The sequence below is a fragment of the Crinia signifera genome, chromosome 4 (assembly GCF_055691185.1).
Source record: "Crinia signifera chromosome 4, ASM5569118v1, whole genome shotgun sequence".
Classification (NCBI taxonomy): domain Eukaryota; kingdom Metazoa; phylum Chordata; class Amphibia; order Anura; family Myobatrachidae; genus Crinia; species Crinia signifera.
In genome coordinates this window covers 319052589-319075840 of record NC_139220.1, presented here as the reverse complement: position 1 = coordinate 319075840, position 23252 = coordinate 319052589, and the positions used below count along the sequence as shown (strand labels likewise).

Below are 23252 nucleotides of genomic sequence, written 5' to 3'. Positions count from 1 at the left end.
GCTCCTCACTGGTTCCGATCTTAAAAAGAAGATTGATGACCAGGCCCGGCGACAGTGAGGAGACTTGTACGGGGCCCCAAGGGTCAAAGGGGCCAAAGAAACTTCCCAAAAAATTTGGGGCATTACCACACCAATTGTGCTATTTAAACTAGAGATGAGCGCCGGGGCCGAAGATTTGGATTTGGATTAGTCTCCGGGATTTGGATTCGGCTTTGTCAAACAGAGGTGAAAGGCTTAACCCCAATCACATCAGTTTCCTGCCCTTTCCAGACAATTTTGATACTTTACAGCTCACAATGTTTTTTTCATTCAATTTAGGCCAAGGTCTGTAGCAAGCTGGCTGGTTATTAACACACAGAACTTTGGACAGTATCAGTATGGTGTATTGGGGTGCAGTACACATAAACAATAAAGACAAATCGATCAACATGGACATTTCCCCCTTAATATAAAATTTTGCTTATCCTCGACATTTGCACCTATGTTTTGGGTCAGAATGGAAAAGAGGGTTCTCATGGAAGCACTCTTGGTGAATGACATTCCCATATCAGCCCTATCAAGGGTGATTCAGGAGGAAGCACCGAGAGCAATGATATGTGAGTGTAGAAACACATGCCTCTGTCCAGGGGATAAATACATTTATTAATAATATGCACATTAGATATAATGGCCCTTATTCTGATCGGTGCGGCCGGATCCGAATATGCGGCCAGGACCGTGCGTGCGAAACCCCGCCTTCCATACGGATCGCCAATTCCGTCCGTACGCGGTAAGAAGCTGGCCGAACGGACCGCACGTGTATTTTTCACGGAATACGCCTCCTCCATCTCAGGGAACCTCCCCCATCATTCGAGTGGTCCACCAGCTCCCGCAACCTCAGACCACACGGACATTTTTCCGTGCAAAAGCAGGGATCTGGGCGGGCAGCTGACATCCGGCGATGTCATATGTCCGCCCCCTACACGTGCGTCACGGCCGCATTACCATACGTATGCCCAGCGTTTGCATGGGAACACCCATGAAACGCGGGGCGTATGCATATGGTAATGAGCCCAAATAGCCCTTCACGCCCCTCTCCACCCCCTGTTCGGAGTGTTCACATTTCATGCGGGATTTGGCCGTACGCCCTGCTCGCACATGCGCAGAGATGCCTCTGCACATGCGCAGACACAAAACATCGGCGGCACGAACGCACACGGATATTACCGCACCGATCAGAATAAGGGCCAATGTTATACATGTCTCTTTTTAATTATAATTTTCATCCTTAGTTGTTTTGGGCAAAATAATTATATTCCTATTGTGTTGTTTGGGTTCTATTTAAGTTCTCTCTTTTTTGTACCCAAGAGATATTCTTTAGAGTTCATTTTAGGCCGAAACACTATGATAAAACACTTAGGCAGAAACATGCAGAGGACAAGGGCCCAGCTTGATGACTGGATGGCGAATATTTCCATGGCCACTGTATACTTTCCCTGCGAGCTCAGAGAGGCCGGGATGTAGGACACCCAGACACTGAGGAAGGCCAGCATACTGAAGGTGATGAACTTGGCCTCATTGAAGCTATCGGGTAGTCTTCTGGCCAAGAAGGCAACGCTGAAGCTGATGGAGGCCAATAGACCAAGGTACCCCAACATACTCCAGAAAGCAGTGGGTGAACTTTCATTACATTCAACTACAATAATTCCAGGTTGAACTTCAGTGTTATTCTGTGGAAAAGGAGGGGCAGCAACAATCCAAGTGGTACACAGAAGGAATTGTGCGAGAGAACAGAGGAGGATGATCAGGTAGGACACTCGAGGGTTGGTCCATCTTTTTAGGCTGCTTCCCGGTTTGGTGGCCATAAAGGCAAAAACTACCATGATGGTCTTGGCTAAAACACAGGAGACACAAATGGCAAACACCATTCCGAATGCTGCCTGTCGCAGGAGACACTTCTCAGGTTGAGGGTAACCAATAAAGACCAAAGAGCATAGGAAGCAGAATGACAAGGACACCAACAGAATACAGCTCAACATATAGTTATTGGCTCGGACAATCGGCGTAGACTTGTAGCGTATGAAAAGTATAAAGATGGATATTGGGATTGAAGAGGAGGAAACACTGATAGCCACCAAAGAGGTCCCTAACGGTTCATCGTAAGCTAGAAACTCAATGGGTTTTTCTAGACATCTGTCTTTCTGTGCATTGGGCCACAAATCCCATGGACACTTCAAACAGTCTACGGAATCTGAAAGATAGACAAAAACTATAACAACATACAACATGGTTTCCAAAACATCATGCATTCCTTGCAGAACAAGAATTTATACATAGCTTTAGTTCAGGCGCTGATTGGTTCAAAATCTGGCAATCCTCCCATCAAATGTGTAGTGATGATACCATGAAAAGAATTTTTTTTTCAAGATAGTGAAGTACGTTCAACAACACTTTAATACATATAACAGCTGGTAGATCCCACTTGAATCTCCAGTGTGTACACTACATAAAAAATTACAGACAAAGTTTACAAACAGGGTATTCCCTGACAACAGCAGAATTTGCCATCGCGATGGTAAAAGAACACTGACCTCAACATTGTGGACCTTGATAAAGACTGATTATACAGTCGAAACGCGTTGGTCATTTGCCAGCTGTGTGGACGGGAGTACCTGGAGTCGCAGTGCCGGAAGGTGGAAGATTGCTGAGAGTGACTTGCCCTTGGACAATTTCACTTATGCGCATAGGAACTGCTGATAACAGTTCTTCCCCAATCCAGTAATTGTGATCTTACCCTCCTATACACACCTGGATATTTTAGCAAATTCTGCTGTTGTCAGGGAATACCCTGTTTGTAAACTTTGTCTGTAATTTTTTATGTAGTGTACACACTGGAGATTCAAGTGGGATCTACCAGCTGTTATATGTATTAAAGTGTTGTTGAACGTACTTCACTATCTTGAAAAAAAAAAAATTTCTTTTCATGGTATCATCACTACACATTTGATTAGAGGATTGCCAGATTTTGAACCAATCAGCGCCTGAACTAAAGCTATGTATAAATTCTTGTTCTGCACTATTGTTTTGTAAGGGTTAAGGGAATACCCTATATATACGTAGCAAGGAAGGCTGCTGTGCGCACTGGTGGAGGAACACTATCTTTGTTTACATTTATCATGCATTCCTTATCTATTAATCTTCTCACCGCTTTGGTTAGTGATCTCTCCTTGAGGACAAGAGACACACTCAAAGCAGCAAATGGGTTCACCTCTTCCAGCAGCCTTTCTGAATCCTGCGGGACAGCTCTCGCTACAAATGGAACTGGGAACCTTGTTGGAAATTAGAAAGATAATGAACATACAGTATGTGAAGATCAATGTAATGAGCTGATTGGGGTTGTTTTAAGTCATAGAACATCTATTGTTCTTAAATACTGAATTAATTTGGTTTCAAAAGTGGCCAGTAAGTAGAAACGGTCTGTGAGAGAGGAGGATTAGGGCTAGGCTGCAGGAGGGGATAGTTAGGCTGTGGGGGAGGGGGTGATTTAAGGTTAGTCTGTAGGAGGGGAGGATTAGTGTTGGGAACTTGGCAGAAGGTTAGGGTTAGGATGCAGGAGGGTTGGGTTAGGATTAGGCTGTAGGAGTGGAGGCTAGGCTATGGGAAGGGAATGGTTAGGGTTAGGCCTTAGCAGGGGAGGATCAGGATATAGATGTGGGAAGGGTCATGGTTAGTCTGCATGAGGAGAGGGTCAGGTTTTGGATGTGGGAAGGGTCAGTATTAGGCTGCTGGATGGGGGTCAGGGTTAGTATGTGGGAGGAAAAGGGTTAGTTTGTTAGAGGGAAAGGTTAGGGTTATGCTACAGGTGGGTAATATTCATGGGAAATATTAGGGAGGGCTATAGGAGGGGAGGGATAGGGTGATGTTTTTTTTTTTTGGGGGGGGGGGGGGGGCAGGGTTAATGTTATGCTGTGGGAGGGGAATTTGTTCTCTCTTCCCCAGGATCAACATGATTAAACTTACCTCCTGGGCACCATGTTCCCACCACAGTAAACTTGAGTTAATGGTGAATATATCTCCAGAAGATGCCACGGTGTCATAGCTTCCAACTTTTACTTGGGTCATCGAACCATCTGGTCTCATCTGCCAGTTGACAACATCATACGTCGCCGGTGGGTTCCCATTCTTATCGAAAAACACTTCTCGATTGTTCCTCAGCGTCACTCGTACTTTCCTAAAATAGTGCAGGAGCTGAGGAAAGGGCACGGAAATGACGGCTCGTTAGATGTCAGTTTCTATTGCGGTTTTTATTTTAAATATTGCAAGAGTTCCCATTAGATGTTTCTCACACAAATTTATAAATAATTGATAATGAGTCTTCTAAGAACAGAACATTATTTACTGGTGTTCAAGCCTCATTCTTGAGTACATTTTTGAAAATGTTCTACTATGTTCCTCAATGCTAAGAACGCCAGCTATAGTAAACACGTTGCCACTGTAGATATCTCTATTTTGGTCTTTGGAGTTCTAGTCTTAAGCCACTGTATTTGTTCTGAACCTCTATAATAACAGAATTGTCTGTTTATGGGATTTATAAAACATAGTGCCCAACTAAAACGTGGTCAACATCTGTTACACGATCAAATGTATGTTAAAAAAAATTGGTACTTGTGTAGTTTCAGGCTTTCAGCGTAGGCTAAGCTACGTTGTCTGCATAGCCCAATGGCTGCCTTGCGTAGTCAGCGTAGTGTCTTCGTGGCAGCCCTGCATAGTCAGCGTAGTGCCTCAGTGTTCTTGAGGACCAATTATTTTTTTAAAAAACAATCTAGGTTTTTAAGACAACATATTACTGTACCTGCCATGGTTTAAATCTCCATAAACCTGTACATTTCCCACCAAAAAGAGAACCATCCAAATATTTGCAGTAACTTAGGTCATCAAGAGCCTTTGCAATCACATAGACAGCTGTGTAAACATTATAGGAGGTTCTTAAACTTGACACATCATTATAGAGATTATGGATGCTCTTTAGGTCTTCGTCTCCTCTACAGATGGTCATTTCATTCTCTGTGTTGTTTTGTGGAATGAATGTGCATCCAAAAGCCTCTTCCCAGAAGATCTTAGACCACTTACTGCCAGGGGTTTGATATGGATTAATGCTGTTGAGATATTCTTGGAAGCCCAGGATCTTTGAGCTGCGGTAAGCAAAACCAAGTGTGCCCGATAGGATAGGAGAATATTTATCTACTGAGAGTACATTGGAGGTGGACCAAGCTTCACTAGCTACAAAGATTTTCCCAGTTACATTTTGCGCAAGCAACTCATCAAATAATGGAACCAGATAGATGTCAGTAGAGAAAGCCACCACGACTTTAGCAGTTGACATCTTGATGACCTTAGCAATGTCACGGATGTTCTTGTAGGACAGAATGCTTGTTATATATTCTGTGAAGGCCACACAGGCTCCAGATCTTGCAATCTTTTGTTTAATCACCTTGATACCTTCTTGGCCATAATCAGTATCAGAAGCAACAAGACCTATCCATGTCCATTCAAAATGGTTCACCATTTCTGCCAGCCCCTGGGACTGGAAAGCATCGCTCGGAACAGTCCTGAAGAAGGAAGGAAATTGTGTCTTGTCACTCAGAAGGGAGCTGGTGGAGAAATAGCTGATCTGTTGGGTATAAGAGTTTAAAAAAAATTAAATAAAAGTTTTTTTTTTAAATAAATGTATACATTAATCTAGCAGTATATAAATATAAAAGCCAGCACTTCATACTTTGCTTTATCTATTTAATGTTCATGTTTATGGTTTCCATGTTTATTAGAATTCTTCTTTTTTTTTAACATTGAAGTATTTTTTCCACTTGGGTTCCAACGTATAGGTTGATAGTGGGTGTGGATTATTATATAGACAGTATCTAGATATTCAGTCAATAGGTTGACCCCAAAAGATCAGCAGGGTCAAAAGGTCAACAAGGTCAAAAGGTCGAGTTGAAAAAAGGTAGACACTCGAAAGGGTCCACATGTGGTTTTCACATTTTTTTAGTCAATGTCGACCACTGTTGCATTGGACCCCCAAATAGTACAGCATGTACCCTCACATGTTACGGACTCATTGCCTCGCTATGCTAGGCACACTAATATGTTCTCCTTCTATGCTGACGTGGATGGTGAAGTAAGAACAAACTGGTTTAAAAAAAAAAATCCAGACCTCGTCACGTGTCTACCTTTTTCATGCCATGTCATTGTGACTAGGGAAGCCAATCCCGGGGCATTTTTTCAATCCCGGGATTAAAAAATGCTCAATCTTGGGATTCCCCGGATTGGCTTTCCTAATAAAAAGACACCCTGGCTGCCCCACATTTACATACATTTGAGGGTGCAGCAGGGTTGCAATGAGCCAGGAGCCCGGTTGCTGGGTAGGGGGGGTGGGTCGTCCATGCTGCTGGCTGGGTGCGTGCTGGCGCGCTGGCTGGCTTCGCACTGGGCAGTGTGGGCTTGCTTGGCGGGTGGGCTTGCTGGGCGGGTGGGCTTGCTGGGCGGGGGAGTGGGCTTGCTGGCTGAGCGAGCGGGTGGGCTTACTGGCTGGGCGGGACGGCATCACACTGCCGGGCGCGACCTCTGATCTCGTCAGTGCTGCCGGGAGAAGCAATGCTCAGACGCTGCCCGGCATTTGACTGCGCACATGCGCAGTCTAATCCCGAAATCCCGGGATTGGAGTTTCCAATCACCGGGATTGAATTCCTGGCGTTTTGGGGGCCAAATCCCAGTATCTCGCCGATCCCGATCCCGGGATTGGCCACCCTAATTGTGACCCTATCTACATTTTGACCATGTTGACCTATTGCACGTGAACCTTTTTCATGTTGACCTTTTGACCCTGTTGACCTTTTGACCTGGTTGGCCTATTGCATGACGACCTTTTGGGGTAAACCTATACACTAGATATGTAGATCTATTGACCGGAATCAGTTTACAGTATCTAGATAGACAGTCAATGGTTCGACACTATATGGTTGACATCCATGTTGACATGGCCAACAGGTTAAAAACGATCTACAAGTAAAAGGTAGATGGTGCTTAAGGTTGATTGATTTTGTTGGTACAAAAAGTCAACATCTCAGGATATCAAAATATTACAGGATTAGTGACTTTATTGGTTAGTTGCATGTGAATTAAAAGCAATATGTTTCTTATTATACTATTTGAGATGACTGTATATGTCATCAAGTAATGTCACTGTCCTTGCTGAAGACAGCAGGAGAGCAGGATGGTTCTGACTATTAGCACCATGGACAGAGCCCACCAAGCCTCACCTGTGGGTACCTGTATAATCCCAGAATGTGAGCCATGAGGATGGAGTAAGTGGACGATGAATGACCGATGATGGCAGTCAGAGGAGGGCTCTGAGCACAACAGTAATTGGGTATGGCTTTGTTAAGGCCCGTGAGCATCCACAGAGTGCCCTCCAGCTCCCTCTGCAGGACAGCACATGAATCATAAGCATAGAACCCCAGGGTGGTATTTTGGAGGAGGTCGGGGCTGCTATTGATCTCATCAAGGGCAAACCTCATGGCCTGGAAATGCTGGTAGTATTCAAAGCGGAACCTAAAAATGAGAAACGGCTGAATTATTGAAAAATGTTACGGGTGGAAACTGGGAAGATGTCTCCCAAGAAGGCAACCATTGGGTTGATGGAACAGGCAGTGGAGAAGTGGCTCATAGCAACCAATCAGCATCCACCTATCATTTTATGACATGTCTATGAATAATGCTACTGTACCTTAAAGCTAATTGGTTGCTCTTTTTCTCTGCTCGATACTGCAACCCCAGTGTTTAATCCCCCAATACTTGTCTGGTCACTTATTAACACCAGAGATGAATGAGGATTTGTGAATGAGGATCTGCTGGAGAAACTGGAGAGCTGTGATCAATGCCATCTGCTAAAGAACTGCGCAGTGCCACTAGACTGTTGACGTGCGGACATGTTTCAAACCTTGGGGAAGTTGCCAAGCCACAAAGCAACCATGGCAGTTAGAAGCTGATTGATTTATTTGGCCAGCTTCTTTCCTTTATCTCTTTCCCAGGATTGATACATCTCCCGCACCGTCTCTTAGTATTCCATAGCCATATTTTTTTAACAAGATGTTATTTCTCAAGGTGGGGCATAAAATGATTTTTTTTTTGTTACCCACAATATAAATTTTTGCGGTGAAAACACAACTCTTGCAGGACACTTCCAAGTTCTGGCTCCATAAATGAACCAATGGGTTTGTATGAGTAGAGTAAATAAGTAAATAATAAAAAAAGGAACCCCCCTCCAAAAACAAAACAAAAAGAACAAAAACAAACCCGACAATATCAAACAAAAACTAGCTCTCTACTTTTAGTACTCTTGAATTTCTGAGGATTTTATGAAGAACATAAAGTTCATGAAAGGGTGTATGTTCTAAGCTTTGGAGGGAGATAAAGTGGATGGAGAGGGACAAAGTACCAGCCAATCAGCTCCTGACATGGGAGTTAGGAGCTGACTGGCTACTAACTACAGCATAACTTACATTGTACAGACGTCTGGTGGGGGCTTCTCCTGAAAGTTGACCGTCGGGTACTGTTTGTCAATGTGGAGTGGAATAATGCCCCCTATAAGTACATCTCCATTGACCAGAATCCCACCGAGGTCCATGTCTGCTGATTTACCATCTGAGTACGAGGCTGGAACATGATACATCACAACAATGTGCCATAGTGTTCTGTACAGATGTGACAACAACCTGTAACAGTAGAAAGCTGGCGTGTAACGGAGTAAGAGAATAAGAGATCATTATATACTGCATACAGCGCCGGGTGGAGGACCAAAAGCCAAATCCCAGGCCTAAAAATGACAGAGGTCTTATTGCGTGAAGTGGGGAAGGAGTGACCAGTGTTGTGTGGGTGTGGTTACTGCCACTGGGTAGTTAAGATCTGATTGGCTAGTATATTCAGTAATGTAAATAATTTTGTGAATAATGTGATATGTAAGATTTATGGATGACCATGTGGTCAACTGGATGGATGGTCATCATCATGCTGTCGTGATATTTGGTTCATTTTCACAATGGGGTTGTAGTCCTATATGACCCACTGTTAATCTGGCCATGGCATTACTGGGTATTAACAGCAGATGTAGTAGTTGTACATTTATTTATAAGGTGCCAAAAAGTGTCCGCAGCGCCATACATAGCAAACAAAAAACAAATTACAAGGTAACGTACAGAGTGTGTTGATAAAATATGTCATAAATAGGGGTATAGCTAGTAGAACTAAAATCAGCATCAGTTCCTAAGTAGGTGTGGAAATTGTCGAGGAGACTAAAGATGAAGTAGAGGAAGGGAAGAACAGGGCAGGAGCACTGTTGAGGTTAAGATATAGGGTGAGTACATATGGAAGGATGGCCCTACTCATAAGAGTTAACAGACTAAAAGGAGGTGGGTGGACAAATGAAAAACAATAGGATAAGTAGGAACGGATGGGAACGGATGGAGGGGTAGGGTAGGCAGGATAGGAGGAACAAAAGAGGATAGGAGGAGGAGGGATAGGCTAGTCGGAAGAAGTGGGTTTTGAGGGAGTGCAAGGAGGTAAGGGAATCAGAAAGCCTGATGGGTGGCGGGAGGTTGTTCCAGTGCAGGGGGGCAGTGCGAGAGAAGTCTTGGACACGGGAGGGGGAGGAGGTAATTAGATGAGAGGTCAGTCGGCGGCGGAGCGAAGAGGACAGGAGGCAGTGTGGATAGAAATCAATGAAGAGAGGTAAGGAGCGGTGGAGGAGGAGAGAGTCTTGTAGGTGGTGGTGAGGAGTTTAAAGAGAACTCGGAAAGTAATGGGGAGCCAGTGAAGAGATAGACAGAAGGGGGAAGCGGAGGTAGAGCGGCGGGAGAGGAAGATGAGTCTAGCAGCATCGTTAAGAATGGATTGGAGAGGGGCGAGGTGGACGAGAGGTAGCCCAGAGAGAAGGCTGTTGCAGTAGTCAAGGCTGGAGATGACAAGAGAGTGAATGAGAATTTTGGTCGCGTCAGTGGAGAGGAATGGTCTGATGTGCGAAATGTTGCGGAGGTGAAAGCGGCAAGACTGTGAGAGAGCACGAATGTGGGGGTGAAAGAGAGGGAGGATTCAATGATGACACAGAGGCAGCGCGTTTGGTCGGTGGAGGTGATCTCGGTTTCACCAATGCTGATGGAGATAGTGGGAGAAGAGAGGATGTTCGGGGGCTCGAAGATTAGAAGTTCAGTTTTAGCCATGTTTAGTTTCAGGAAGCGTTGGGTCATCCAGGCTGAGATGGCCGTGAGGCATTTAGAGACCTTGGACAGGAGTGATGGGGATAGGTCGGGGGAGGAGAGATAGATTAGGTTATCATCAGCATAAAGGTGGTAATGGAAGCCATAGGAGCTGATGAGGGTGCCCAGAGAGGTGGTGTAGAGGGAGAAGAGGAGAGGGCCAAGGACTGACCCTTGGGGAACACTGACTGGCTGCGGGGTAGTAGGAGAGGAGGAGCTCGGAGTGGAGACGGAGCGATCGGAGAGGTATGAGGTGAACCAGGACCGTGCCAGTGATGCCAAAGGAGCAGAGGGTGTTGAGCAGGAGAGGGTGGTCAACAGTGTCAAAGGAAGCCGACAGACCAAGCTGGATCAGGATAGAGAAGAGGCCTTTGGATTTAGCCGATAGTAGATTGTTAGTGACTTTGGTCTGGCCAGTTTCAGTGGAATGTAAAGGGCGGAACCCGGATTGGAGGGGGTCTAGAATGGAGTTAGCAGTTAGGTGGCTTAGGAGATGATTATAGGCCAGATGTTCTAGGAGCTTGGAGGCAAAAGGGAGGAGGGAGATGGGCCTGTAGTTGGATGGAGAGTTGGGGTCCAGATTTCTTTTTTTTGAGAATTGGGGAGACAAGAGCGTGTTTGAAGGAGGAGGGGAAGATTCCAGAGGATAGGGAAAGATTAAAGAGGTGAGCCAGGTGAGAGTAGACTGTCGGACTGAGACAACTGCTAATAGTGGAAGGAATAGGATCGAGCGGGCAGGTGGAGGGAGAAGCAGATTGAAGGATAGAATGAACTTCAGCGGCAGTGGTGGGGTAAAATGAGGACAGGGGTGGGAAGGAGGGGAGTGGAGATGTAGGAGGGGAGGAGGGAGAGGGTGAAGTCATGGCAGCAGTGATGGCAGTCCTGAGAGAGGAGATTTTGGTTGAAAAGTAGGTAGCAAAATCAGCAGCTACGATTGAGGATGTTGATATAATTGCTTGCAACTGTTAAGTGGTAATGAGGGATGGATGAATGTTTTGGAAGACAATATAGTCTATGTGGAGAACTTGCATGATTATGAACCACTGATTCTGGGGTGTGTTTCGTGCAGGACCTGGGAACCAAATCCTATCCCCAAACATGAGAAATTGTAGCAGTGAAATGTGAGGGTAGGCAAATATTCTGTGCACCGCTCACATCTCTAGAGATAGATTAATATCTTACTCTTTCCAGTATCATTATATTTGAAGGTCTGGCTATGCCCCTCCCATTGGCCATGTCCCCTCATTTTACCGGGGCCAGGCAGATATGTTGGTGCCCCAGGCTGGAGCCCAGTCGTCAGTGCCTCCAATGTTTCTAGGAGATACACCACTACTATTCCTGTACTACAGTATATGTCTGTACACAGAGCTGTCTCCCTACACAGACACCTCCATCTTACACTAAACACACTGAATTCCTGTACTATGTGCCTGTACACAGAGCTGTCTCCCTACACAGACACCTCCATCTTACACTACACACTCTGCTATTCATGTACTATATGTCTGTACACAGAGCTGTCTCCCTATACAGACACCTCCATCTTACACTACATACTCTGCTATTCATGTACTATATGTCTGTATAAAGAGCTGTCTCCCTACACAGACACCTCCATCTCACACTACACACTCTACTATTCCTGTACTATATGTCTGTACACAGAGCTGTCTCCCTATACAGACACCTCCATCTTACACTACACACTCTGCTATTCCTGTACTATATGTCTGTACACAGAGCTGTCTCCCTATACAGACACCTCCATCTTACACTACACACTCTGCTATTCATGTACTATATGTCTGTATAAAGAGCTGTCTCCCTACACAGACACCTCCATCTCACACTACACACTCTGCTATTCCTGTACTATATGTCTGTACACAGAGCTGTCTCCCTACACAGACATGTCCATCTTACATTACACACTCTGCTATTCCTGTACTATATGTCTGTACACAGAGCTGTCTCCCTACACAGACACGTCCATCTTACACTACACACTACTATTCCTGTACTATATGTCTGTACACAGAGCTGTCTCCCTACACAGACATCTCCATCTTACACTACACACTCTGCTATTCCTGTACTATGTGTCTGTACACCGAACTGTCTCCCTACACAGACATCTCCATCTCACACTACACACTCTGCTATTCCTGTACTATGTGTCTGTACACAGAGCTGTCTCCCTACACAGACATCTCCATCTCACACTACACACGCTGCTATTCCTGTACTATGTGTCTGTACACAGAACTGTCTCCCTACACAGACATCTCCATCTTACACTACACACTCTGCTATTCCTGTACTATGTGTCTGTACACCGAACTGTCTCCCTACACAGACATCTTCATCTTACACTACACACTCTGCTATTCCTGTACTATGTGTCTGTACACAGAGCTGTCTCCCTACACAGACACCTCCATCTTACACTACACACGCTGCTATTCCTGTACTATGTGTCTGTACACAGAGCTGTCTCCCTACACAGACACCTCCATCTTACACTACACACGCTGCTATTCCTGTACTATGTGTCTGTACACAGAGCTGTCTCTCTACACAGATACCTCCATCTCACACTACACACCCTGTTATTCCTGTACTATATGTCTGTACACAGAGCTGTCTCCCTACATAGACACCCCCATCTCACACTAGACACTCTGCTATTCCTGTACTATACCTGTATGTCTCCACATAGAGCTCTCCATACTTCAGCACCTTGAGATAGTATTCTATCTCATTCACATACTGTACATTATTCCACTACTACCTACCAGCAGCACCCTCTGCCCCTGTATACATATACCTCATTCTGTCCCCTGTATACAGTACATATACCTCATTCTGTCCCCTGTATACAGTACATATACCTCATTCTGTCCCCTGTATACATATACCTCATTCTGTCCCCTGTATACATATACCTCATTCTGTCCCCTGTATACAGTACATATACCTCATTCTGTCCCCTGTATACATATACCTCATTCTGTCCCCTGTATACAGTACATATACCTCATTCTGTCCCCTGTATACAGTACATATACCTCATTCTGTCCCCTGTATACAGTACATATACCTCATTCTGTCCCCTGTATACAGTACATATACCTCATTCTGTCCCCTGTATACAGTACATATACCTCATTCTGTCCCCTGTATACATATACCTCATTCTGTCCCTGTATACAGTACATATACCTCATTCTGTCCCCTGTATACATATACCTCATTCTGTCCCCTGTATACAGTACATATACCTCATTCTGTCCCCTGTATACATATACCTCATTCTGTCCCCTGTATACAGTACATATACCTCATTCTGTCCCTCTGCTATGTGCAGCTGTACCTGCAGCTCCCCTTATATAAGACGGTCACATGTAAATGGGTATTTCCACCCCTCCCTTTTTCTGCCGTCCACAGCTGCTATCAAATTATCTATAGCCAGAGAAGCGTAATGTCTCTCTCCAGGGCGATCTTTCCCACTGGGCCTGGTGGGCTTGGTGGGCTACTGCTTGGGGGCCCCACAAGCATTGGGGCACAGAGCAGCAGACGTCAGGGCAAATAAAAGACCTTAGGACCTTATTCAGGTTTATTCGCTCGCATGCAAATCCGATGTTTTCCAAATGCGCCTAGGTGCACGCACCAAACATTTTTGCGTACACATGAAAACGCTGATTGTTCCCATGGAAATCGCACGGTATGTGGGCGCTGGGGGCGGGCGGCTGACATCACCGGATTTCCTCCCGAATGTGCCGGCATCGCTGAGTGACCTGAGAGTCAATGTTGATATGTGTGTACACACCACATCTTTTGACCATCGAAAGATGTGGGAGTTTCCCCTTGACCTGCGAATGGATGTTTATGTAAAACATCTTTTCACATGCCGGGTGAATGAGCACGGGGTATGAATGGGGGTCCGCCGCCCCGGCATTCGCAGGGCGGCGTCTGGTGGGCTCGAAAGGCTTGTGAATCAACCAGAATAAGGTCCTATTAAAATACATCGCCGCCCTTCGCCGCCCCCCCCGCCGCCGCGATGCTGCCGCATATGTACTAACATATGCGGCTGGCATCGCGGTGCGGTGACGGAGGCCCCCCGCGATACCTGTACACTGGTGTGCGGGGGGTCTCCGTCACCTCCCTGCCGCCACGCTCTCCCCTCACGCCGGGGACAGCTATGCATGCTGTCCCCGGCGCTTCCTCCTCCCCTCTGCAGCCGGAAGGATGTCCGGCTGCTTCACTAGGGGGAGGCAGGGCTTACCTTCCGGGGTCCAGGAAGACCCTTCAGGAAGGTAAGCCAGAGGGGGGGTCGGTGAGGCGGCGGGTTTGCGTCGGCGGGTGGCGAAAAGAAGCCCATAGGCTTCTATAGGGTATCGCCACCCAAAGGTGGCGATACCCTTCAGTGTGGTATCATTTTTGATACATTGGAAAATGCGGTAAAACCGGGGTTTTACCGCATTTTCCACTTGATACATCTCGCCCTTAATGTCAGGCGTGATGTTATCAGTGAGGAGCACCGAGAGAGGAGCCACTGCTGGGATGGACAAGACAGAAGAGAAGAAATCAGAGGAAAGAAGGCAACAGAAAGCGAACTAAAGGGGAACAAAAGCTGCATGACGCAGGTAATGAGTGTTGCACAGTATGTTTGTGGTGAACACGAGATTAACGATAAATAATTCATAGAAACTTCATATAGTGCCATCTCTGTCTGTATGATTTACCAATGGCACCCCATTATTGGCCACCCTCCCCAAGAGAGAGATAAAGGGGGAAAGTTACTAAGAAAACAATGCGATTTTTCGTATTCGTATTCTTAATATGAATGAATGCGACTGCATACGGCTGTATTAGTCGTATACAAATTCGTGTTCCGGAGGGGAATTTACAAAGCCGTCAAATACAACTGCTTTGTTATCCCCGATGGCGTATCAATTCGTATTAGCGGCCGTATATACGGCCGCTAATACAAATTCGTACAGGCAGTCTGCACGGATCAGTCAGATCCCTGCAGGCTGCAGAGTGTAAAAAAGAAAGAAAAATAAATAAATGCCGTGGGGTCCCCCCTCATGGCCGTAACCAGCACCAGGCTCAAAGAGCCGGGGCTGGTTTTAAAAAATCAGGAAAAAATTGGCGTAGGGCTCCGCTGATTTTTTAAAACCAGCCCCAGGCTCCAGGGCCGGGTCTGGTTCCCAAAATACGGGGGACAAAATGAATAGGGGTCCCCCTTATTTTAAGAACAAGGCCCAACCAGCCAGCAGGGTAATGTCACAGCCGGGGTACACTTATTATATAAGGTCCCGCGGTCAAAACATGAACCCTACTGACCAGTCAGCCTGGGCAGGAGTTCTGGGGGAGTGGGGACCCCCCCCCAATGAAGGGGTTACCCCCTCCAGAACTTACCTGACTAGGCTGAAGCCTGGTGCTGTCCCCGGTACCCCTGGGCATTGGGTACCGGGCTGATGAAAGTGTTAAAAAATAGAAAGAAAAGCTATTGTCTAATACTGTGAGTCCCAGCAAGCCTCCCCCACATGCTGGGACTTGGAGAACCACAAGTCCCAGCATGCGGGGCATTAAAGGGCCCGCTGGAACTTGTAGTTCCACAGTAACAGAAATAGTTAAATAAACACACTGACACACACATGAAAAATAAAACTTTAATGCATACATAGCCCATACAAACTGATACTTACCTATCTTGAGCCCGTAGGTAGGTCCGCGTCCATCGGTCCGGGGGTCCTGGAGTCCGTGGTCTGGGAGTCCTGGGGTCCAGTGTCCTTAAAAACCCTTTAGAGGACCTGTGGAAGTAAATTCTACTTACCAAGGTCCTCCGGCGTAGATCGGTCCTCACGGTTCTGCTGGAGTACAGTGATCTTGGAGAAAGTAACAAAGCGCAAAACCCAAAACCATCGCACTGACGGAGAGCCGCTGAAGTTTCATCTTTAGTGCCTCTCCCCCGAATGATTCTATTGGCTGCCCGCCCGAATGATTCTATTGGCAGCTTAGCGGCCAATCAGGAGCCGATTTTCTCTCCGTCCCCACTCCCCCAGGACCCCTGCCCATGCTGACTGGTCAGTAGGGTTAATGTTTTGGCCGCGGGACTTTATATAATAAGTGTCCCCCGGCTGTGACATTACCCTGCTGGCTGGTTGGGCCTGGTTCTTAAAATAAGGGGGACCCCTATTCATTTTGTCCCCCGTATTTTGGGAACCAGACCCGGCCCTGGAGCCTGGGGCTTGTTGTTAAAAATCAGCGGAGTCCTACGTCAATCGTTCCCTGATTTTTTTAAAACCAGCCCCGGTTCTTTGAGTCTGGTGCTGGTTACGGCCATGAGGGGGGACTCCAAGCCGTTTTTTTATTTATTTTATTAACTTTTTTTTTTTACACTGAAACCTGTGCAGATCTGATTGATCCATCTGATCCGATGGCTTCTGCCAAACATGCCAGGAAAATGAAGTCTATTTTCCTGGCGTATTTGGCCGGAAATTAGTGGGCGTTTTATACTAATTAGTGGCCGTATTTCAATGCGGCCGATTAGTAAATTAGGAATCACCATTCTTTGGAATGGTGATTCCTATCGTATTCTATCGATGGTGTATCCATTCGTATTTGTAAATAAAAATACGAATTTCCCATCAATATGAATACGATATGGCTTATTTTCGGGATAGTAAATCCCGAAAATACAAATGTGTAAAAAATAGGTGTTTTTCTGTATACAAATACACCTATTTTTTATGATTTTGCTTTAGCAAATTTCCCCCGGAGAGTCTTCTTCATTCTTCACCTATACAAGACGATTGGAAGTCCCGGATGGGGGGTGGGCATGCATAAGACCTTAAAAGCCACCGTTCCCCAGTTGAAGAATGAAAAATAATTGTAGGGGGTGGGAGCCATGCAGTTGGTGCCAAATGTAGGCATATACTTCAAGGAAAATCTGGCACTGCTTGCAACGGAAACCAGGTAAAGTGACGAGTCACTGATCACCTCCTCTCAGAAAGAGTTGCGGTCTCCATTAAAAATAAGTTTTATTGCTACCTCCATGGATTCAGAAGCATCATGTTTGGTGGGAAGACTCTCTATCTCAGAAGGTTTATCCAGTCAACGATGTTTCATACCACGCCAGTTTAGAGCAATGGACTGGTTTTGCAGCTATAATATGGTGGTATTTCTTCACATGAGGATGACGAGCAACTGTGACGTTGATGTTTTGGTTTCATTGTGATTGACAGTGGAAGAGTGCCCTGAATTGGAGAGATCTTTGTCATCAGGAAAAGTTTTTGCTCACCTGAACATGAGCCAAGTACAGCGCGGACATGGGCATTTCTATCTCCATGTTCCTGCTATATTAACTGCATACTTACCCTCTCGTTTGGAAGACTTTGAGGCCTTATTGAATTCTGGAGCCATATACAGGTTGAGTATCCCGTATCCAAATATCCGTTATCCGAATTTTTCCAAAAACCATACATTCAAGAAAGAGGGATTTTTTTTTGTTTTTTTTGCTAAAAGCTTACTGGGGACAACTGTAACAGTACTACTGATGACATGATATGTAACTGGCACTACTGAGGACATGATATGTAACTGGCACTACTGAGGACATGATATGTAACTGGCACTACTGAGGACATGATATGTAACTGGCACTACTGAGGACATGATATGTAACTGGCACTACTGAGGACATGATATGTAACTGGCACTACTGAGGACATGATATGTAACTGGCACTACTGAGGACATGATATGTAACTGGCACTACTGAGGACATGATATGTAACTGGCACTACTGAGGACATGATATGTAACTTGCACTACTGAGGACATGATATGTAACTGGCACTACTGGGGACATGATATGTAACTGGCACTACTGAGGACATGATATGTAACTGGCACTACTGATGACATGATATGTAACTGGCACTATATATATGTACAAGAAAATGATTGTTTGGCATTCAAATTCAGCGCCTGAGATAGTACACACATTTTTCATGTCTTGAAACCTTGTTTTTTGAACAAATAAAATATATTTGTGTGCATTTCATGTGGTTGATGTGTTTATACACATAAATGCAAGCTACTTCAAAATACATCATTGAAATATTAAAATATTCCGAAATACGGAATAATCTGTTATCCCAAATTCTGCTGGTCCCCAGCATTTTGGATAAGGGATACTCAACCTGTATGGCTGCCCCCTAATAGCAGACAGTTTTTAAGGATGCTAGAGTAGACCCAGAAAAACTGTCTGCTGTATGGGGCAGCCATTTTGTGATAGTTATTTTTCATTAGAACTGCAGGAGGAGACGGAGCCAGGAGAAGATCTGTGTTGCAGGATCCTGAATGCGGCGGCGGCATGCGGAGGGGCAAGGGGGGTGTTTAACTTTACTTGTCCGAGTGGGTGGAAGGGCTAGGGGGGGGGGGCGGTGCTACCAATATGTCCCGCTCCCGGCCACACAGATGCATACTAGTAACCTTAGCCCCGCAGACCGGCGCCCACAGTCCCTCAGCGCCTCCCCGCCACAGGCGTGGGGTGGCTGAGAGTGGGCAGAATGGCGGCAAACTCTGTTCTATTTCAATGGTGAGTGTTACACTATGCTTGTATATGTTTGTAAGTCTTTTGACAAAGGGTGTTTGTCCCCCGAAACGGCTGTCGAGGCTAAATAAACTCTGCATGCTTTGATGACAGCTGCAGTGACGTGCATATCCTTGGAAGATAGTATCCTTGCGTTGTATGTATTCTGGCAAAGGCACGCAGCACTTGAGTGGTTTATTGTGGAGAGTGCCGGTCCTTCCCTCTGTATGTGTATGTATATATATATATATATATATATATATATATATACATACACACATATGCACCACATGTCCCTCATACTCTGTATGAGACCTCATAGGCTCAACGCTGCCTCTGATTAAAAACCCTCCCATGATGATACCGCCGCTGCTGCTGTCCTCCATGGGCCTGAGAAGCATGTGGTGTACTCCACCAAACCGAGCTCAGCACAAGTCTCTCAGCCTCTGACCTCCTAGTCTCATGGGACTTAGTCAACTCTCAGTAATGCACTGCACACGTGTGCAGTCAGTGTGGCTTGGCTCCCGATGCTCAGCACCATTAATCATTGTCACATTGGCAGATAAGTGAAGCTGCCGCACTACCCCACTGCCATGCACAAAACTTTTAGCTAAAAAAAAATAAGTTAAAATACAGTACATACCAAACATAAGGGGGGGGGGCCTAGATAGAGGGGGGCCCAGGGGTACTGACCCCCTGTGCCCCCCTTTAATCCAGCCCTGACCCATACCCCTCCTATGCATGCGCAGAGGGATGTGAGCACAGTGGGTGCTTCTGGGAGGGGTCCAACTGGACCCATCTCAGTGGAAAATACAGAAAGAAGCGTATAGTCTTCTACTGGTAATGCCATGTAAAGAGGTTGTTACTCACTGGGTCCAAGCTCCGGAATGTATCACATTCTGGAGCTTGGCACATATGTGAATGCGGACAAAGCCTCCAGAAATAATATTATCTGAATATTGGGCGCATATTTTCTTTTAGTACATCCCACGGTTTATCTTAGATAGCCAAAGTATCCACTCATGTAGTGCCACAACCACTAAACTACAGTGACGCTATACAGTATATACAGTATACTGTATATATGTGTGTGTGACTTGGGTATGCATCTGTGGAACCCACTGTAGACATGCCTGTATTAGTGCAGCACGTTCTTTGCCTCTGTTGTACTGCACCTGTGAGATTCCCATTAGGAGGTTCCTTAGGTTATAGCCCCCTAGTGCCACCAGTGAACCTGTGGCACCAGCATCTGTCTCCCTGTGAGAGGCACAATTACCACTCAGTGTGGGAATTCCAGGCTCTGGTGACATTTACACCTCTATATATACTGCAGGCAGCGTCAGTAGCAGCGTGCAGAAGAGCTGAAGTGAGATGAGACACGATGAGGTAATTCAGCCCTGGACTGCTATGCGATTGCGGAATGGGTGGTGGCACTACTGTATTGGTCAGGTCAGACGACTGGGTAACAATAATACACTAATAGGCCCGTACAAACATTATAACGCCCATCTCATGCAAAGTGCGACCCCGCAAAGCCCCGTTTCAGTCAGATCCGTACAACTGCGCAGTATGTTACATCGCACGCAGATAACATAGCGGGGGTGATTCATACCTGGACGCACATCCGTGTCGGTGCACTAGCCAGGGATCAGGTAAACTTTGCCCTGCCGCAGTAAAAACCCCAGTGTGCGAATGAATGTGTACACATCACTGGGCACCAGGGACTTTACTCGGCGGCTGCGATGAATACAGGCATTGTCCGTCCTGGAGCTGACGTCACACACCCTCCCCTAACACCTGCATTTTCCCGGGCACTTGCAACGTTTTTTCTGTCACGACTGCGTTTTTCAAGGAACTCATATGAAACGGCCAGTGACCACCCTAGACGCCAACTTCCTGTCGATCACCTTCCAAACGGGATTAGAACACAGTAACTGCACAGGTATTCCCACATACCATGGAGAGAGATGAAGTAGAGGGATCGGTACTTGTGTATTATCACAGCGCCCACTAAGCAAATAGCTTAGTGGGCTATTCTGCGTAGGAAAACAATGCAACGCAATATCCATATTAACTTCACAGGACTGCTTATACAATGAAATATCGCATAGGATCGCATGGCACCAAATGATGCGATATTTCATTGTACAAACACCCATGCCATGAGATGTGATGGGTGCTTACTATGACATGTGATGCAAGCACCTCTTGTAGTGTTTTGCGTCACCCCCAGTGTCCACGTCAGCCCAAAGCGTGGTGAGCGCAGAGAGCCCGCGAGGGGCGGCGGTACACGTCCTACGACCTTTTCATACCCCCACTATCCACGTCGGTGTGGAGTTGATTTTATATAGTGTGGCGAGCGCAGCGAGCTACCGAGCCTGAAGCGTGGCGAGCGGACGCGGAATACATGTAAAGTAATCCACGTCCCCTCGCTGGGCTCGCTGCGCTCGCCACACTATATAAAATCAACTCCACGCTGACGTGGATAGTGGGGGTATGAAAAGGTCGTAGGACGCTTTGGCCGTCCCCTCGGGGGGCTCGCTGCGCTTGCCACGCTTCGGGATTTCGTGGACAGTGGGGGTGTTTTTGGGACACATTCACACCTGCCATATCATTCTTGAAGGGACCAGACAGCCTCCTCTTCCGTGTTAGGGGCTGTGATATTAGGCACAGATGATTCAGCCATTATCTCCTGGAGCTCTGAGTGATGCTGCTATCCTCTCACAGGGGGCGGGGGCGGGAATACTGACTACACAAATTACGTATCTCTGACTGACTATGTTTATTCTGAAACCAGAGTTACGCATAAAACACTACAGAAACCCTATTAAGTACTGAAATCGCATTGCATCGCACGCATCATATGCCTTTATCAGTGTACATGCGATGCGATTTCACTACAGTGCTGTACGTATGTTAAGTGGGCGCCGTGATAATACACAAGTACCGAGGGATCTAACCAATCAGGTGTTGTTATTTCTATTACTACTTTATCTCTCCACGCTTTTTCTCTTGCCAATTTATCTTTCCACACTTTCTCTCTCTGCACTTTATCTCTCCCTGCTTTATCTTCCACACTTTATCTCTCTCACTTTCTCCCCCCACACTTTATTTCTATAACCTTTATCTCTTGCCACTGTATCTGCACTTTATCTCTCCACACTTTATCTCTCTGCACTCTATATCTTCATGTGTTATCTTCCACACTTTATCTCTCCATACATAAAGGCAAATTTATTAAGCTCGGTGAAGTGATAAAGTGTCTGGCTTTTATCACCTGCCAATCATCTCCTAACTATCATTTTTCAAACCAAACCTGTAACTTCACAGTTAGGAGCTGATTGGCAGGGGATAAAAAACAAATGACACTTTATCACTTCACCGAGCTTAATTAAATCTGCCCCTTTATCTCTTCATTGACTTTCGTCAATTTATCATTTCCCCTTCATTTCTCTTTACCTTTTCACTCTCCTAAGGCTGCAGGTGATTAGGAACAGCAAGGATTGGGTCCACACATTACAGACTCCCTGCATCTTGCGCTGTCACTTAAGGCCTTATTCTAGTTCACTCTTTCTGACAAAATCCTTCTTAGATGTACAACACCATGTGCACTGCAGATGGGGCAGATGTAACATGTGCAGAGAGATTTAGCTTTGGGTGAGTTATTTTGTTTCTGTGCAGGGTAAATACTGGCTGCTTTATTTTTACACTGCAATATAGATCTCACTTTGAAGTAAAACCCCACCCAAATCTAATTCTCTCTGCACAAGTAACATCTGCCCCACCTGCAAATCCTTCTTAGATGGACAAAACCATGTGCACTACATGGTTTTGTCCATCTAAGAAGGATTTTGTCAGAAACTCTAGACTTACTCTGCGCTGCGACGGCTGTGAGATGGAGGGCGCTGCTGATGTCCCTCCCAACGGCCGGGGAACACCTGCGGAAAATACTGCGCTTCTTCCCCAAACGGTTTTGGAGCTCGACTTCGCTGCCTGTCTTTCTACGCACGGCTCGCGCGTGCTCACTACCAGACCGGACGCATTTGCGGCCCAACAAATGGGTGAATCGGTCTGAATCGGGCCCCTGGCTCCTAGTCTAGCTGAGGCAAAGAGTGGACAATACAAGGTGTAAGCTGCGTATCACAGGTACCAACAGGGAGTGAGAGCGATAAAGTACCAGCCAATCAGCTCCCAACTGCCACATTACAGGCTGTTTGTCAAAATGGCAGTTAGGGGCAGACTGGTCGGTACTTTATCTCTCTCCTAGGCTAAGCGCACCTGCCCCATCACTGTAGAAGAGGACTGTTGTTGTTAGAGATACTGACCCGTTGCTCTCTCTCTGGTTGCAGGCTGACCACGCA

At 46.1% G+C, this 23252-nt stretch overlaps 1 protein-coding gene across 1 annotated transcript; it reads right to left on the bottom strand.

Annotated features, from left to right (window-relative positions):
- Positions 1-1316: 1316 nt before the first annotated feature.
- Positions 1317-17717, bottom strand: LOC146073377 (extracellular calcium-sensing receptor-like). Its single transcript, XM_083180556.1, has 7 exons — positions 17672-17717; positions 8538-8691; positions 7296-7587; positions 5282-5650; positions 4000-4227; positions 3185-3308; positions 1317-2230 (listed from the first exon to the last, which is right to left on the bottom strand). Exons 1-7 carry the CDS (start codon positions 17715-17717, stop codon positions 1317-1319), a joined length of 2127 nt encoding a protein of 708 aa, XP_083036682.1.
- Between the last annotated feature and the right edge of the window lie 5535 nt (positions 17718-23252).

What these genes read in the sequence shown, in the direction of transcription:
- LOC146073377 (XM_083180556.1), bottom strand. Translation starts at nt 17,717, where the DNA reads ATGGCTCCAGAATTCAATAAGGCCTCAAAGTCTTCCAAACGAGAGG. An exon ending in GGGAACATGGTGCCCAGGAG is followed by an intron (nt 3,309 to 3,999) that starts GTAAGTTTAATC and finishes ATTTCCAACAAG; the next exon opens with GTTCCCAGTTCCATTTGTAG. An exon ending in AGAGATCACTAACCAAAGCG is followed by an intron (nt 2,231 to 3,184) that starts GTGAGAAGATTA and finishes TCTATCTTTCAG; the next exon opens with ATTCCGTAGACTGTTTGAAG.